General features: G+C 33.4%; 1 protein-coding gene across 1 annotated transcript; it reads right to left on the reverse strand.

Moving 5' to 3' along the window:
• Positions 1 to 6370: 6370 nt before the first annotated feature.
• On the reverse strand, positions 6371 to 16915 carry LOC148612496 (solute carrier family 23 member 1-like). Its single transcript, XM_088593999.1, has 11 exons — positions 16597 to 16915; positions 15363 to 15520; positions 14436 to 14539; positions 13751 to 13842; positions 12229 to 12410; positions 11833 to 11953; positions 9748 to 9904; positions 8252 to 8505; positions 7588 to 7861; positions 7176 to 7271; positions 6371 to 6805 (listed from the first exon to the last, which is right to left on the reverse strand). Exons 1-11 carry the CDS (start codon positions 16777 to 16779, stop codon positions 6510 to 6512), a joined length of 1917 nt encoding a protein of 638 aa, XP_088450125.1. The 5' UTR covers positions 16780 to 16915; the 3' UTR covers positions 6371 to 6509.
• Positions 16916 to 20498: the final 3583 nt, after the last annotated feature.

Consider the following 20498-nt stretch of genomic DNA (forward strand, 5'->3'; position numbering starts at 1 on the left):
TATTTTAATTTTGTATTTTCGGCTTTCTTAAATAGACCCATTTGTGGTAAGTTTGTGCTCAATAGACACTTCCGAGAGGTAGGGCTTGGGTAGAACAAAAAAAATTTCCTCGCGGAAGTGTATATTGAGCATGCTCTACGCATGCTCATCAACTACCCCAACTTTAGTACAAAAGGGTCTATTAGAAACATTCATATCAATGTCTCTGCTCAAATCATGAAGAAAAATAAATTCTAATTGGTTTAAAACTGTAAAAGGCATTATTGTTTTTGTTTTTGTTTTTGTTTTTTATAATATTCATAGAGATCTATTCAAATTCGTCCTCATACAGGTAAGAACTATCTCATATCATATACAAATGTAATTACACTTGATAATGTGGTATAATTTCTAATGCCAAATTTCCGAAATGTTTGTTTTCTTAATATATCCCTTTCAAATCTCCGTATACTGAAAATTAAGCGTTCAACGGAAGAATTGTAACTTACAGAGCTATTAATAGCTTACTCTATATAAGAGTAATCAAGGGAACCAACGTCATAGCGGTAATTAAAAGAATATAATCCAAGGACAAAGACCAAACATGGAAAACAGACGTGCACAACAAAGAACATATAGTAATTAAAATCATACACACAAAGTTACAAAATCAAATGAGGAACTCGGACTCCGCTAAAAACTGGGAGCATGGACCAGGTGCATCGGTAGGGAATAAGAATCATTGATTCCAACAAGAAATCCGTATGTATTCCTTGTTTCCGATATCTCGGTATCCAATAGATTGTTGTACGAATAAATCGTTATTCAATAAAATTATAATTATATATAGGGACCCTTCATATTACATACTTCATGTTACTCTCTATTATCACAGATTTATCCTACTGAAGAAAAAGTATATAAATATAAAAACTATACGAAACGTTTATGAAACCAGTTTAATTAGTTTGATTTTGAAATGGTTCTCAAACAATGTCCGGCCTGTTTTTTACAAATTCGATGTTGTCGTTTACAAAAGGTTCGATGAGAAATCCATTTGGTAAGGCTTTATTTTGGTTTAAACAGTGCTTGTTTACTCGTTGATCGGTTAAAACATGCATTATGAGCTCGGTTAGTTACACAAGTCGACCCGACGCAAGCGACACATGCATTTCAATTACTTGTTTCGCTTAGTCATATTTTTTTGTGATCGCTGTCCCCGAAATTGTTTCTGAAATCCTGGACACGTCCCGCGGCCTGGGACATGTGTTCTTTTTTATAAATTTAGATAGGAATTATCTATGTTTTTATATGAATGTAAACACCAATTTTATATAACACTCATTAGTAATAAAAAATCCAATCTTGAAATTAAAAAAAATATTCTTTATCAAAATCAGACATGATATGATTCATGCAAGTCAAAACCAACAAAATTCACTTTTATTTCTTATTCAGTAACAATAAAAGACCATATAAACCAGTCTTAGTTTTGGTTGTTCATATACCGATTTTGTATAAAAATTGGTGCTTTGCAAGAGTTATCATTCTTGATAAGGTTGATTTATGTGGGAGGCGCACGTGTAGTTGTCTTCAAAATACAGATCTGAATACAGGAAGGACTATGGTTACGTAAAAATGTAGCATATAAAACATAGCAATATTGTATATTCAGAATCGTTGTCATACAACCGTTTCAAGCACTTATCAATCAATCTATGGAATTTTTCTCTGTCACTTTTTGATCTTCATTATCACCGCGGAACCTCAGTAATTCAGGCTAAATAACGTATACATACTTTCTAATGACTAGTGTAAATCTTTCCTCTGACATTTTTTCTTCTAAGACATATTGTAGTCTAAAACTCAGTAAAACAATTTTGCTCAATGTCTATGGAATTTTATAATACACAACGAAAGATAACTCTAAATAAACGTGGATGCTTGCTTAAATTACTTTTTTTTCTCAGTCATTCACTAAGGTTCCACTATATAGATAGATCACTGCAAATAACTTTATGACAATTTGTGGAAATAAAGCTATATTGAGTCACTTAAACAAGCAAATCCCAAAGTTTTTCCTGTGAAAAGTATATATTTTTCAAAACATTACACTATGGAGATCCATGAAAAAAAGATAAATTATATTTTCTATTTTGTCATGAAAATCTGTAGCCATGGTTAAATAATAAAAATATATATCAGTTTTCATGACAAATTTTGGGTCCTTTCCCAAAATTAAATGTCAAAAAACAGGTTTTCTAAAATATCAGGCACTTCAAAACTACCATAAAAAGTAAGTTGGCATGGTATTATTGTAAAAAAAAAAACAAATAAAAAGTGCACCTTTTTCTGCTCATTTGTTCATGATTTTTATTTATAAAGTTAGTGCGAAATTTTGCATTTTTCAAAAACAGCCAGTTGGTGCAGAGAAGAGAACCCAATCCAGTGAGGACGTGAATCTTGCCGGATAGCTTAAAGCATGCATTTATACCTCTTTACCTTCACAAGCATTGCCTCTGTTTATGTACGAATGCTCTACTACCCACAATCAATACTTCCACCAAGTTTGACCTTTTATTTTTGAGTTTTACAAAATTAGACCAGGTCAGTTTTGTGTACCTCAGTCCCATTTGTATAGTGCAACCTAATAAAGCAGGACAAAATGTACTTCTAAAGAAAATGTAAATGTCTTTCTAGAAGAAATTTTAATGACAAAAGACCTTCAAAATAAATGAAGCATTTTCCGCTTAATAAAAAAGTAGCAAAATATTCTTTCTCACTTCGAAGAAATAAAATAGTCTGTTTCTCCATATCTTCGTCATGCTGTTGATAAAAAAGACATATTTTCACCAGAAGGATTCAGTTGAGAAGTAAAGAAAGTAAAAACGGGGAATGCGAAAAAGAGACAATCCGGTCGACCAAACTTTGACGAAAATAGCCAAAGTTTAAGGCACTCTATAGAGTATGTTCTAATATGACATCCTGACTGTTCTATACATATATCGCAACGAGATAAATTGATTTGGTTAATGATAAATGAAAATGTGGAGGTAATCATCAACTTCTATACTCTCAGCTGTCAAAGAGGGTCTGCAGTCCTACAACAACACTTTTTACTCCTACTTTCATACTTTGTAAGAAATAATTCCAAATCATCTTCCAAATATACCGAAGAAGATGTTTACAAAATGCTGGAATTTTTAATCGACAACATATTTGCCCAGTGTGGTAGACGCGTTTTCCAACAAACGGTCGACATTCCAATGGGAACAATTTGTGCTCCTCTACTTGCTGACCTATTCCTTCACTCTTATGAGACTGACTTTATAGCTGATCTGATCCGAAAGAAAGAATATCGTTTAGCTAGATCCTTTAATCTCAGTTTCCGCTACGTGACGTATTATATTTAAATCAAAGGCTGAAGTCTTCGAAGTCGCTAATCGTCAAATACTCACTGTCACTAACTTTGACTTACTTTAAACATCCGAAATGGTACAAATGCGATATGCTCGATATAAAATCGGGTGACTTCCGCTAAAATCTTGGTTCCCTTGATAATATTGCATACTTTTTCATAACCGTAAAAGTTATGACCCGAATGGCTATATATAGATATCGGTGTCCAGCTAATATATATTACCTTTATATAATCAATTTTATTAACCAACTACCAAAAATACGTTAAAATATGTCAAAAACTGACCAACTGATATGAATTCAAACCGGGCATCTATACGGGGCCAATCTGAAAAAAAGAGAGCCAATATGAATGAAACCAGGGCCAATACGGCATCATGACTTTCGGTCGTTTGATACAGCCATTTTGAATTAGATATTCTCACTTCATTATCCTGCTGGATTATTTATGCATATGTACCCAAACATGTATATAATTAACCAAACAAATAAGAAACTTAGAATAAGGTAAGGAAACTTTATTTTGATTTGGCAAGTCATTCAAATACAATCACAAGCTCTAAGGAGCTTCAGACCATATACAAAACATATATTATGTAACATAAACAAGACATACTAGAATCAAAGGATGTGCAAATAAAAAAAAACGTAATTATGATATGCAAACCAATAATTTATTACATCTGGTAACCCTATTGCAATGTCTAAAACAAAAGAGCATAACATAACTTTAATTGCACATTTATGTATCTAAAATGTGCTTTCAGAATTATGTTATTTCAGGAACTCTGATCGCCAGGACTAAAAGCTGCAGAAACACAAACAAATCTTCTGTTTTATACAAAAAAGAAATTTAATGCAAATAAACTTACATGTTCTTGGTAAAACACGAACACAACTGCTCTACAAATCATCTAGTTGAGCTGGTTAATAAAATTGTCAATAAATATGTAATTTCATATTGGCCCTGTTATAGGTTTCGGTCAATCATATTGGCCCCGACAGCCGTATTGGCCCTCGGCAGTGCATCGGGACCAATACGACCGCCTCGACCAATATGACAGACCTAAAACCTATAACAGGGCCAATATGAAATTACATATTTATTAACATATAGTATAAACGAACGCCTGTGTTTGAATCGGAAACTGGGTAATATTACATAAATTCAATGCTAACCGATCATTTTATCTTTTGATGTAAATTCCCGTTCTAATACAAGCAAATACGCGCATAGACACGTGTATGATATGTTGTACGTTATAAAAGGTACGTTGTAGCTATCTTCGGGTCGCTTATGATATTGACAGGGAACCAGTTTATGAACCAGATTTAGCAGCTGGCAATGAATATTCATAAATGTCGAGGCGTGCCAATGTATAAGACCTATGTAGTCTTGTAACTAGCCTCAATGCCTAAATCGGAAACCGGGTTATGTTCAAAGCTAATTGATCATTTCATGTAAACTTCCCGTCCTCGTATAAGCAAGAAACACACGTAGAACACACGTGTATTTTATTTAAGAGATACATTTTTTTTCTCGTATGAAGCTAGAACTATGACAATGTGACGGTGAACACGGCGAAGATCACCTGGGTTATATAGCGTATAACTACACATTAATGCAAATCATATGCGAATATTAAATACAGAAATTACGAGTGCAAGAAGTCGCTACACTATTAGCGACTTAAAAATCCTAATTTTAGGGATTTGACACATCGCATCTACCTCAAAGAACTTGAGATAAAGGATACTACAGGCACTGTGAAGTCAGCCTCATATCTTGACCTACACTTAGAAATCAATGGTAAATAAAAGCTATTGACCAAACTTCAGACAAACGTGACGACTTTACATTCAGAATTGTCAACTTTCCTTTCATCTGTGTAACACCCCTTCAGCACCTGCGTATGGAGTGTTCATATCACAACTCATACGTTATGCCAGAGCTTGCCGAAACTGCATAGACTTTTTGTATCGCGCTAGAATTAGTCTTCTGGAACAGGGTTTTGTTGCTATATATTAATAATAATATACAAGATTGAAGTCATCACTACAGAAGTTTTGTGAACGTCATCTTGAACTGAACTCGTGGATCGTTACGGTGTATCCATCTGCGCCATGAAAACTGTTTTGTTCAACGTGTCATAGTTCTTTCCTCTTTAGTCTACCCCGGACTTTTTATGAGCAACTCGGAGGGTGCTTACCCTACCGGTGCACCTGGTCCATGCTCCCAGTTTTTAGTATAGTCCGATTTGCTCATTTGCTTTTGTTGCTTCGTGTGTATGATTTTGGTTGCTTTGTGTTCTTTGTTGTGTGTGTCTGTTTTCCATGTCTGGTCTTTGCCCTGGATTGCATTCTCTGGATTACCGCTATAACCTTGGTTCCCTTGATAACTCGTGCAAACTTCAGATTTATTTACAAAAGTAAGACATGATCCCGAAAATCCCTGAAATAACTATGCTCCTGTGTAATAATGACAGAGAAGTTTTATTTTATACTTCTTTTATTAATAAATATATATATATATAATGTATACATAACTAAAAAATCATTTCAATATAACAGATCACTACTTTGTAAAATCAAAACTTATAAATGCTTCGTGTCATACTATCTTATATTGAAATTTACTACTCTTCAGATGATACCCCGCCGTATATAAATTTAATGCAGTGGCGGACCCAGAGATAAACAAAAGGGGAACCAACCCCGAGGCTCCAAAGTTTCCTTCAAGAAGTATGTAAAATATGCATCATGTTCGTTTGTGCAATGCGAAACAATGAAATTGCTTGATTGTTTATTGCTTTCTGACTATTTTTCTTGGTTTTAACATAAAGAATGTAACAATAAAAAAAAACAATTTCATAAGGGGACCTTGGTTACCTGCCTCTTGGGTCCGCCTATTTAGTATAAATATTAAATTGTATCAGTATTTTTATAGAAATTATAAGGAATCTCAGCTCTCTTAAGCATAAAATCTAGACGACAACAAATGGATAAAGCGGACAAACGGACGAAACAACGGGGCCATCAAATACCTGGTTCGACTTGCAGGATACAAACTTTTGTTTTTTTTATATAAGGCAGTTACTGAGCATTCATTATTACAACGTATTCTCCATTACAATTGAACCTTTCGAGTTAGATTCGGGAATACCTAGATATTTTTCGTTATTATCGGTCTTTATCGTTGGCTCTGTCTTCTTACAACACGTTCCAAGTATTGAATTAGATTCAAATTGGAATGTTGGTAAAAATGGAATGTATGAAAAACATTTGTATTTTCGGAGAAACGGCATAATATAGGGAATATCATAGGTAGCTGAATGAGTCTTTTCCTTTTCCTCACAAGTCGATAGTTGGTTTCTCCATTTGATTATTCCCCTTTCTTCGTCTGTACCTGCGATCAAAATGTATACGTACATAGAGAACGAAATGGACTTTTAATATAATTAATGTTGTGAAAAATTACATGTAATTTTAAGAGTTGAAAAATCAAAATTATAAAAATCATAAAAAATAAAGGAGTGTATAATATTGAAACATGCAACATTTTTATTATACACGGCGTTTGGTATTGGATGATAAAAAATGATTTTTTTTTCTGAAAAATGTTTCAAAATTACTTGAAGTTCTTGAAATGGTGAAAGTTTGTCAAGTCACATGACACTACGATATAGGATAGATGATAACCACTTGATAGGCGAAAAAAAAACCAGCATCCTTTTATTATATAAAGCATCATATATATTGAAATATATCTGTCTTACCTGGCACAGTGTTGTCCAATATAAACCCAAGCACACCACCAACAAACATAGCTGTACTTAGTAAAACTGTCAAAACTTGGTCAACATCATGACTGCCTTAAATACATAATGCAAAAAGTTTTATACTTGATAAGAATATTTTGTGCAAAGGGTTCCAAACAACATGCATGTTTGATAATTAAAGATTGTTTTTAATATTTGAAAAACTAACTTTGGGACAGTTTACAATTCATGAGCCAATCAGAAGACTCATTACTAATCAAATTAAATAATTATCAGATAAATCACTTAACCAACGGACCATGTTAAAATTGCCCATCGTGAGAAAAAAATCAGAAGGGAATAAAATTTAAAACTAAATAAATACATGTATCACTGAACACTGAACTATTGCATGAATATGTAGATATACCTGTCTGTATTGCATTTTTGTTCTCTTCTAGATATTTTGGAACCATCAATCCTATTAGCAACGAAGAACCAATAATGCAAAGATTTCTTCCAGAGGACAAGTCTACAAATTGTAGGGTTGATAGACCGACTGACGTAACCATACCAAAACTCAACACAACTGTTCCACCTAACACCGGATCGGGAAGCATAGTTAAAACAGCTCCAATTTTTCCAAATAGTCCACAAATCAGAAAAATGATACCTGCATACTGGAACACACGCCTGCTGGCGTTCTGAAAATAAAAATTAACTACCGTTAATAAGCAATTAACATAACTGTATTAAACTTCCAATGCATGTTTAAAACTCATAACCAGTAAAACATTTTGAGATGGTAAATGGTCATATCAAGTACTTGTGGTAGCGTTTTTACAAATGCTTCTTAATTTTTTTTTCAGGACAAGAGTTCTAGATCTTTACAGCTTCGGGTACAAATTCATAAACAGATTCAGTTGATGTTCTAACTGTAATATTTCCTTACTTAAAGTATCCTACAATTGCATAACATAAAGACTTCCTTGGTATATCTGCATTTAAAATGCTTACAGAGCTACATGTAGGCTTTTTACAAGTTCATATATAATAGGAGCTGTGCTCAATTAATCAAAATACAATGTGCTTACCTTTGTAAAACCGATAGCACCAACATTTTGAGAGTACGAAGTTGTAGCACCACCTGATCCAACAGCACCAGAAAGAATACTACCAAAACCCTCCATAGCAATACCGCGGTTAATAGCATGTGCAGGAGGAGGCGGAGCTAATGATATTCTAGCACATGCGTAATAGTCTCCTACAGATTCAATGATTGATGTGAAAGTGGCTGCCATCATTGCCATGTAGCTCGCTACACTTACTGTAGGAACTCCCCATTGACCTTAAATTGCAAAAAAAAAGATATTGTTTGTGTTACACCTTGTAAATCCTCCCAGTTTTTTTGTGTAAAACATATAAAAAATGATACATGCATCATATTCACCTGTGTTAATAATACTTTGCATAATAAGTGTCCATTGTCTATTGAACAGTATAGCTTTCTGAATAAAACAATTTATTACATTTCTTATACCCGTCTATGCGCCTGATTTCATATTCTAAATAGATTTCTATTTTTGCAAGAATATACAAATCTAATACTTAGTATACAAAATAATAATAACCAACAAATAAAAACAAACAAAACAAAACAAAACAAAACAAAACCAAACCAAACCAAAAAAAATCACTTGCCAATCTCAAAGAAAAATACCCCGGATAGATCTACAATCAAGCTTGATTAGTAAACGACCCATTTTTCCATCGTTAAAGAGTCAAAGCTCCGAACATATATTTGATAACGTCATCTTACTTCACATGATAATGTAGAGATTGTGATGTTTAACATAAACAAAAGAAATACAAATTTACATAGTCCTTTAATTTCAGCTTCTGTTGCGTACATTTTATGTTTTATCACTATGCAATCATAGAGTTGATGACTATCTTTCTCTCGTTTGCACAAATAGCATGAAAATAAATGCACTGCAGAAAGATACATTTGTGTTAGTCTGTTTTGTGGTGGTCTTTATTTGTGTGTATTACTTTATGTTGAAAGATAAGTTTTTCGTTATCTGTTCTTATGGTATTCACATCTTTGTCTTGTCCAGGAATTTGTACGTTCGTATCTTTAGTATTGATACTTTGTCTGTTTGTTGAGACCAATAAGAGATAAACTTCTAAAGTTTATCGTTAAAGAATAATTATGTTTCCTTTAAGTTTACCTTTCTACAGAAATTTGTGTAAAAAAATCAACTTCAGACGTTTTCTAAATTGATGAAAGAAATCTCGCTTATCATCAGTTCTTATATATAGGCATGATTTTTGTTTCAAGTGACAATAAAGTCATGGTATAAAACATCGTCCAATTTTGATACTATAATAAATTATAAGGACATTAATATTTTAATATTTATCTATCTTTTTGAGAATTATTATGTACTTTTAATACAACAAATCAAAGGGGATTTCAAGGATTGTTTATTAGAATGGGGAATGGGGATGAGAAGATGGGGATAATGGGAATCTTTGACCATTCAAGGGCTGTAATTCAATTAAAGGCTTCATAGTTATTCATCTATACCTGGGTATGGGAAGAAGAACCATTTTGCATGCCCAACAACATCTAACCTAGCATCAGTTCTTGCTTTGTACTCTGGTAATTTGGAATTTGTTGTGAACACATCACATTCTGTTAATATTGCAGAAATCGACCAAGCCAAAACGATAGCTAGAATTACCTAAAAATGGAAGTAAAGTAATAAAGGTTTTACAATATTAAAACGACAATTTTCATGGTTAAAAGGAGGAACAGTTTGTCGACCCGTTATCTTAATGTTGTTAAACAAAATCATTATAAAACAGTCATTGTAGGCGTAATAAGAAAACTTTTTCATTTAAAGTCTCTTCAATGCAAATTTTATCGTGTTTACTGTATGCCGACTTTCATATTTATATTACTTGTTGTTTCTGTCACTGATTTTCATAATTACTTCTTGCCAACAAACTAAAGAAAAAAAAAAACCACACTACAGGCAATATTAAATTAGGTTCATATCTTGAACTACACAAAGAGATCGAAATAACATGACCAAACTATACGACAAACGCGATGACTTCTCATTCCGTATTGTCATCTTGTCTTTCATATGTGGCAACGTCATAATTTTGCAGACTTTTTGTACCTTGCTAGACTTCTTACAATTAAACATCTGGAACAGGGTTATATTGCTACAAGGTTTAGGTCATCACTCCGGGTCGTCATCATGAATCCATGAATTGTTATTTTGTATCTATCTGCACCATATGAGAACCGCTTTGTTCAACGTATCACAGTTTCCTTTCCTCTTTCGTCTACCATGGACGTGACATTTTATGAGCAACTCGGCGGGTGTTTCTAGAAAAGCAGAGGATGCTTACCCTACCGGTGCACCTGTTCTGTGCTCCCAGTTTTTAGTGGATTGCTGCTCATTTGCTTTTGTTTCGTTGTTGTGTGTGGGTAATCTTTCTTGTGTACTAGTAATCCTTGGTCACGTGTTTCCTACTTCCATTGATCTCTAAGAGTTCACCAAGATATAAGGCTGACTTCATAATGCATGTACTGTCCTTTAATTACAGCTCTTTTTCGGTAGATGCAACGTATAAAATTCACGAATCTAGGATTGTTTAAATGCAAAACGTCATAAATATATAACAGAGATTGAGATCAAAGGATTTAGCTAAATGAAGTTCCTTTGTTCAATATGATCAAGTATACAGTCAGCCTCATAAGGGTGAAGAAATAGGCAAACGATTAGCGGACATTTGTTTCAACTGGAATGCCGAACGTGATAAAAAATCAAACAAAAACATTCTCACTACACTGGGCAAATATGTTGTCGGGAAAAAAATCCAACATCTTTTTTGGTATATTAAGTAACAACTGTATTAACGAACATTAATCCAATCTACAATCAAGTCAAGTCCAATATAAATCTATCAAAATTGCACCTCCGGAGCAGCTAGTACCGCAATGACCCTGGCTTGATTCATGTATTTCAAACGAACTGCCAGGTTAAATATTGGTTTTACAGCGCGCTAAAGCTCCCTCTTCCATTGCGGCGTGAATATGCCAGTCGAGATAAAATAGCATTTACATGCTGTTGCGTCATAAACGGTAAATCAGCGAAGATGATGATTTGGTATCGTTTTTACAAAGTATGGAGAATCTCTACCGAGTACTACGTATGTATCGGTGTTCCATTTTTTTTTTAGAGAAACGACGATGTATAATGCATTTGAGTTGGGATTTCAACTGAGTATGGGAAATAGTTGTATAAAGAGTTGAAAAATCATAATATTTTGATGATATTATATTTTAATAATCTAGAGATTTGGGTTTCCATTGTCTTTCGCAGACAGACCGAAAACTGATAGAACGGACTTTTGATTGCCAACTGCTACCTCTTCTTTGGAGAGGGTGATTGTAGTATGGGTCTTATTACTGCTAGTATTCTCTACATCCACCTCCGATCATAAAAATTTGATGGAATGCATCTTACAGACTATCCGGATCCCTGAAAACTTATGTAGCATGGACACTTATTGACTTACATGCACTTGTAAAAGTAGACATGTAAACTTTCAAATTGTTGAATTAACTGAAGTAACAATTACCAAACGTACTCACAGGAAAAAGTTTAAATATGGGAAAGTGTGTCACATGACACCGTTTCTTTGGTTTCCATGACGGTACGGGACAGGTAATATTCCGTAGATACAAAGAAAACAGGAACAAAAAGAAAATGGTCCTGAAATGAAAGAGAATTTGAATGACATAAAGGAAGCATTCTTTCTTTTAATAGCGACAATATGCATGGTCATGTATATGTAAGATCAAGTTTTTTTATCAAAGATCGACCAGTAAACGTTACTTTCTACGTATAACTAACAAGATTTTGCTAACTGTTCAAATCCCAAGGTCTTTTAAAGCATGATCTGTTTTGTGGGGATGGGGTATCTGAAGCCAGACATTTCAAATAATTATTGAATATTACGAAAATTATGAATTTTATTCTAAACTTACAGTATAGACATCCCCCAATGAACTTTGCAGAACCTTAAAGCCACATCAATCAATGACAGACCGACCAGTGTTATTGTTGGGACGACCGTGATTGGTCCAATATACTGTAACAACACTCCCAGAATTCCCGTGCAGCCAATCACAACTTGTGTAATCGATGCCAAAATTATCCCGCCTTGTATCTGAAAGTATGAATTTCATAGCATGGGTAAAAAGAAGTTCACATATGGAATTTTTTTTTATCATTGATACTTATAGTGTCACCTACAGTGGGAATTACATTTGGCAGATTCGTTTCACATGTTTTTATTTCTTTCGTAGCTTTAACCGGTCAAATAGATGACATGGAAAAACGTAGTAAAACGAGAACACTAATACTACTATAGTTAACATTAACCACAATATTCGTGAGTGACCACACAACTCAAAAGATAAAATTGCCAGGGTTTTAATATTTTTTGTACCTACATCTGATTTGTCCAGCATAAACATTAAGCGACTTAAGGTTATTAAATCTATTTTAAATTCATTTTTTTCTTCTGGTATTTTATCAGAAGATTTTATCCACGCATTCTTCCGATATCATCATCTTCTAATATCGATGCAATCATAGATTTTTTGTGGAAATTGTGTTGATTATTTTTAATTCTTTTGTGTTGTGAGATTTATTCTTTTGGCGTTCCCGTCATATTGTTTTGTTGACGGATTTCCCCCTCGTGTGTACATTTTGTGCTCGTCTTAATAATTTTTCCAGATTTTTATCAGGGTTTTTACTAAATAGTTGAATTGTGATCATCAAGACTAGTGTGCATGTTACCATTTGTTGATTTTACATTTCAAGGTCACCTTTACTCCTAACATATGTAGACCTAAAAACCGACAAATATCAAGAGCAAGGTTATTTTACATAACAACGGTGGTATCTTGAATGTTATAATATCTACATAAATATATATTACTTAAGGTCATTCAAAATGAATTTACTTAAGATATGTAAACTTTCAGTGAAATTTAAGAGTGTCGCTTTTGAAGTAATTTAAATTTTCTTCTTTTTTATGCATTAAATGAAGATTTCAAATTTTGGACAGTTCTATAAGCGTCCATGTCTAAAACATTGCAAGATAAGTAGGGAAATGGCGTAAAACATCTCTATACTTTCTTTTGAAACTGAGGCACCGAGAATTTTAGAGAACAGATAAACTTGGACTGGCCTTATACAATATCTTGTTGAAACAACCGATTTGTTATTTAATTTGCTTTCGAATACACATATAAGGCATGTATTTGGCAGTTGATATGTCTATATATCATAAATTAAAAATCAGATCTTGGCTTCACCTTCAAATAAACGGAATTTTTTGATTCGTGAGTTTCTCATGCACCACCTCTACCATAGGCGATGTTTAAATTGTATATGGGTTAGTGTTAAAATAATAAGCGACCCTTGTAACTGCACATGCACCAAAACGAGAAGTGTGCAACTGGTTCTATATTTATCATAATATTTACAAATGCTACGAACCTCTCTCATTCGGGATTGCCACATCTCTTTTACATCAAGATCGTCAGTGAAATTTCCAGTACCATTAAAATTTGAATAATTACCTATTATAGCTGTTGCAGAAAATAATGGAAAAAGACATACAAAAAAAAATAATAATAAAAAATAAATAAAAATAAATAAATAAATAAATAAATAAAGGATACGCAATATTTTTATCATTCAGTTCAATCTATTCATATTCATGAGTCATCCAAGACTTAAAAAGACGCTGTCCATGGCGTAAAATTTACCATAAGTATCCTGGTTCAATTGATTTCCGTTTTACTAAAATTGATGCAAAATGTTTAAGCATTGATACATATCAAGTATCTTCTAACGAATAATGTTTTATAAACTTAAATCTCTTTTAAAAAATACCCTGAGCTCTCAAGAAGGAGCATACTTTTGAGTATATTCGTAAGCTAGGGGACAGAGTTACATTTTTTCTGTATTTTTTTTAAATGGACCAACACGTCGTCTTTGTTGGTCTCCTAATGTATTTTTATTTCAAATTCGATCCTTCTCAATTGATGACCATTTTGAGAAACATTATTATATGTATGATTGAAGTCATTGTTTATCAATTATATTATATTGCATTCGATTTTGTATCATTGTATAAAAACAACACCCGATCATATGTTGTACCGTTAATATTATTTACCTGCGTGTATTAAGTCTTCTGATGGACACTTCCACCTGTCTAGAGCCATTAGGGCTGTAATGGCAGGTATAAACTTGTGACACCCACCCTGTATTATTGGTAATCTTTAAAGAAAGCAGGAAACGGAGCCATAAATGTAATAATTCCACTAACTGGGTGCGACAGATGTTTGTAATCAACAGATCATAGTGGGTCAACTGAGATTAGCTCAAACTATCAATATGCAGCCGGACTAGTATTAACTCGGTTTACAGATTCTTGTAATAGTGGAATCTCTTGCATATTGACAGTGCATGCAATTCCCTGAATAAATCGGGATATCTTTTTATCTATGAAAACACTTTTCTTCGTTTGGCGTTTTTGCTATGTTTGCTAGCGGTTTGGAAAAAATATTATTCCGTCTCGTATGATTTATTGCATTATGATTTTGATACGTCGACTGTAATTGTATTATGACGTCACCACATAGCGGCATATACTGAATGAAAAAAAAAAACAAACAAAAAACAATGAAAAAAAACCCAATAAAAAAATAAGTAAATGGTAACAGGTGTTTAGTACTCATAATAGAAATAAAATATTTCTGTGCCAAGTAAAAATTGTTATTCTTCTAAGAACCCGATAGTTACATAAAAAGCGTCGGACAAGATGCTCATATTTTTTAAAATCCAACCATTTCTGGTTGGGTCGAGAAAAGGCATAATTTGTTGCTAGCAAAGAAAACAACTATTATTTCATGACCCATAGAATACGTTTAATGTAGTAAACCGTATGTTTAAATTTGCGAGGAAGTTTTGCAAGTAACTTTTATGTTTGCCCCTGATATCATAATCACATTTTTGGAGGGTCTTTACCCTTTGTTATTTGTAAGATTATGATCACACTTTATTTTATTAGCCCCATCAAGAACAAACTTGAACTATTCACCTTACTCCAAATGTATCCTGAAGAATAGTACATATTCCACACATGAAAAGAAATGTTGACATGATTTGAGACTTTACCAATTCTAGCTCGTTGGCACATATCTGTCTGCCTACTATCAATGGGATGGAGATGGTAGAACTAATGGCTAGTAATACTTGCTGCAAAATATGTAATGTATTTTCTTTAAGTAATACAATTAATTAGAAAAGCAACAAAATGTTTTATTCTGACAAAATAGTTGCTTTATCTATGGAGCTCCAAATAAAATCGAATATAAAAAAGACAGGCGTAAAAAAACCTACTTTCTGCAAAGTAGTTACAAATAGTATTAAATAATAAGTCTTGACTACCACCCACCACCAACCCCCTTTTAACGTAAAATATAACATTCAATGTGTAGTTCACAAGTCTCTTTGTGTGTAATAAAAGGGTCAAACACTTATCATTATCACGTTACATTTAATATTCGTGTAAGTTTTCAAGTAGCCTATGGTCAATACATTAGATAAAGTTTAAATAAGCCTTTTGTACCACTCCAGAAACGTGTATTGTTAGTAATTAATTCTATGGAGGTTGATATGGGTCTTATGTCCCGACCTTACAGTGCCTTCTTATATTCGTCATATACTAATTCAAATATTACTTCCAATATTTATGTTTATTTGTAAATACTTTGAAAATGTTTTCTCAATTAAAAAAAAACTGTCGAATGCCTATAGTTCACCCGAGACAAAGTATTTTTACTCTGCAAAATAGACTTGACCGATATACTTGCGCTTGTTTACTATCTTGAAAGCATGCATTCAGCGAAGGGCGATGTTAACTTTAAACATTGAAAGTTAGATGAGTTATTTTCACTGCTGAAGAACATCTATTTTTAAATTTTAACTTTTTGTTTTCAAAGATTGAATTGCTGACATTGTCCTAAAAAAGTAGTTAAATATTCATCTTGATGATAAATGCATTTTGCTTAGTCGACCTGATTCAAAAAGCAAGAGATATTCAAATTTAACGTTAAAGCATCTATGTTGTCATTTTAATTGCTAACAACAATATTGAAAACATAGATGTAGTAAGGAGAATAAAATATTACGTACCTTACAGATCAGAAACAAGTTTGTGCTGGAAGTATACCATGCTAATAAATTGTTTTGCACTTACTAAAATATTTCAACATGTTATTGTATCATGTATATTAACTACTTTATCCTGTAAATTCCTCGTTGATATTTACCTGCAGTCCGAACAATATACAGAGATGAAAAGCTGGGGTGTCCTCAATTCCATACTCCAAGCGCCTATCCGAATCATCCGCTCCTTCATCCACTACCTGCACCTCATTGTTAATTTCCAATTGCTTTGGCACAGAACAACATACATTCACAAAGTTCTCCTTGCTTTCTTCTTTTCTTTCCATCTGTTACATCTAACACGCTATCATTGGCGTACGTCGGCTATAAATAACCCCTGTTTGTAAACAAACTTCGGTTTCTTCAGGTGTTCTTCACAGTTAACTTGTATACTGAAGTATTGTATTTGACAATCAACTGACAAGGCCGCATATATACAAGATGCACTTATACTTGTTTGGTATGACATCACTTTAATAACTAAGGTAAATTGGTCATGTGTTTGGTGTTTACTTTTGCATATTATTGTCATGCTATTGATTAAATAAGAGAGGAGTTGCTAACATTACTACACAATATATATGTAATATATATTTGTGAAGATGGAATTGATTCTGTGGCTTGTATAAAATATACTTAGTCTAAATTCATTATTTCTTTATCTAGTGATTAATTTTTCGATCATGCAGACACTTGATGTCCTTCTTTTTTCTTCTTGTCATTAAAACGATCAAAACCAGGAATTTGCATGAAATGAACATGAAAGATGTACTAAACCTTTAGAAAGAGTGTGAATTGACGACTATTTGAATTCAACTATCTTTTGCTTATGATAACAACTATTTCCACCGTCCCTTCATCACCTGCGTATGGAGTTTTTTTTTTATATCACATACATTATGCCAGAGCTTGCCGTAACTACGCAGACTTTTGTATCGCGCTATACTTCTTACAATTAGGCTTCTGGGACAGGGTTATGTTGCTATAAGATAGACGTCTTCACTATAGAAGTTTTATGGTCGTCATTTTGTACTCGTGGATCGTTAGGGTGCATCCTCGGCAGATGTTTCTAGAAAAGCAGAGAATGCTGGTACATGCTCCCAGTTTTTAGTGGAGTCCGAGTAGCCCGTTTACTTTTGTTAATTTGTATATTTTTTGTTATTTTATGTTCCTTGTTTTGTATGTCTATTTTCCATGGCTGGTCTTTGTCCCTGGATTATATTCTTTTGATTTCCGCTAGAGTCTGGGTTCCTTTGATTACTCTTATGTAAGAATATTTTTAACTTTGAAATGATTACAGGTTTGAAAATAGCCAAAAAGGACTGTATCATAAAAAATAACATTTTAAAATCAGAAAAGGTAAATGTAATGCAGAATACGTATTGTCGCGTTTGGGATTGGGGTCACCCAAAACACTGGTTTTATTTATTTTTCTGGTAGCAAAGTTAACCTTGGTAGCAGGTTAAGTGTGGCCGAACATGATATGGCACTGGTTTGTTTAATATATATAAGGCACTGTTTTGAGTAAGAGAGACTTAAATAAATAACAATTTATTGATACACGAATATCAATATTAAAGCAATTTTCATACAATAAACACACGCTTGAATAATCCAAGGACCCTCCTTAAATGTATGTATGACGGGAATGGGATTCGGAGTTCATAGTAGTAGCAAGGTAAATATTTTGGTCCGGTATTCAGGTCAGGTCGGGTGACTACGTCATAAATCAATAATGTATGTAAATTAGTAGGCGTACATCTAAACTAGGTATCCACTCGGGTGCAATACAGGTACAGGTGAAACTCATAGGTCGGGTATAAATGATTTATATAGAAAATGCCCGGTATGGTTCCTTGGTCTCCGAATCGGTATTGTCGCCTGCGTACGCGTAATTTATATCAAACTCCTCATCTTCACTATGGTGCTGTGTCGCGCCATTGAAGGGTCTATAAATAGCATGGGAAATCCCAGTGTTTTCACAAGATAGGGGTATATATAGAAATCATTATGTTTTTCCTTTCAGAAACTGTTTAATTTTTTTAAAATAAGATGAGATCTTTTTTTCACAGCACTATGAGGAACAGGGGTAATTTCTGCGTAGGACTATTTTTGCGTACGTTCCAAATGCTCATTGGTTGAATTGGTGGTCTGTAACCTAAAGAGTCACTTTTTGTCTTAGAAAAAATAAATAACTATACAGGTATCTTCCTACACACATACTTAATGCATTTGCAAAGTTTCAGTGAAATGTGACAAGCACTTTTTTAAATATTTGATTTTTAAATATAGGGTAACCAAGTTGCGCGAGCAAAAAAGTGACAATATTATACCATACTTAAATGCATTAAATATTTGCAAAGAACTTTTTCTGACTTTTCAAATAAAAAAAATCAATCACAACTTGTTTTTTAACAATATTAATAAAGAAATAGTTTTAAAAGTAATCATTTTCTGAAAAATTGGTCTATTTTTAAGAATTTATTTCTGACATGCCTCCCCCTTTTTCTTGATCACATGTCAAAAATCCTAAATCTTTAAATTTTCACAAAAGGTGATATCTTTGGCTTTAAATTTGTAAATACAGTGTTTTCACATTAAAACATGACCAGTAAAGGGCACCTAAAGCAAAAAAGTACTCAATAATGGATTTTCCATGTTGCCATAGGGGAATGCTTATATGGCCTTAACCGCAGTAATGAAAGTGAGTTTTTCCTTATTTCTAACCTAATTTTTGCTCAAATCTACACAAAACTTGATTTCAAGTGCTGATTACCACCATATTTAGGTAAATATAGCCCTCAAAGTTTAATATTTGATATTTTTACTAAATTTTCTACACTTTTTACAAGATAGGACATAAAAATCAGCCGAAAAGACCAATTTTCCATAACTTCGACCTATAACTTAAAAAAATGCATATTTTGAAGGATTTTTGTAGTGTATTCCTCTCATGGCAAAGTTTACAAAGATCTTCAAGTAGTTTAAAGCTATTTCAAGAAACTTTTCATTTTGCAATGGCTTCATCTTAAGGCTAGAAACCACTAATTCCACTTCCCATAGGCTTCTATGCTAATTTCACAATATTCAATGGCTTCTCTGGACTTTACCTTAACTTTAATCTGCAGAGGACTATATATCAGCATGATTCTACATATGTCAGCTCACAATCGTCAGAATGGCATGTGGGGTTAGCAGACTTGCAGTGCAGTATTGGTCACCGGAAGTGAAGGGTCTATAAATAGCATGGGAAATCCCAGTGTTTTCACAAGATAGGGGTATATATAGAAATCATTATGGAGATTAGGCCTCACATCACAAGAAGCAAAATGCACCTATAAATTGTACAGAAATGTTTTTCCTTTCAGAAACTGTTTAATTTTTTTTAAATAAGATGAGAACTTTTTTTCACAGCACTATGAGGAACAGGGGTAATTTCTGCGTAGGACTATTTTTTGCGTACGTTCCAAATGCTCATTGGTTGAATTGATGGTCTGTAACCTAAATACAGGGCCTCACACTTCCGGAAATTAGATAATGGCGCCGAATGTAAATAAACTAAATATCTACTACTATGAACTGGGTAAAGGGCCTTAACACATACTAGTAAGTAAAAGGGTAACAATATATCCTTTAACGCTATTATGAGGATACATCTGATGGGGTTCAGAAATGGGGATCAGCCGAACTAAAACAGGGACTGGGATACAGTGAGGACAAACGACTTTCCCCACAATAGCATACAATACAATAAATACAACAGACAACAATAGATAAATGTTTATATCAACACGTGGCTGATAATGATATCAATATAACAATAAAAGCTTGCCAGCTTGCAGGTACTGGTTAACATGGCCGTCTGTAGCCTATGCCTACAATGTTACACTAACCCTCGCCCCGGGAAAAAGGTTTGTCCTCGAACTTAAAATAAAAGGCATCCTACCTCATGACTACCTTACACTTATAAAATCAAAAAAACAAAACCGCTCACTCCTCTTGGGCA

The sequence above is a fragment of the Perna viridis genome, chromosome 7 (genome assembly GCF_037379345.1).
Source record: "Perna viridis isolate PV_CMFRI_1.1 ecotype Kerala chromosome 7, ASM3737934v1, whole genome shotgun sequence".
Lineage (NCBI taxonomy): Eukaryota > Metazoa > Mollusca > Bivalvia > Mytilida > Mytilidae > Perna > Perna viridis.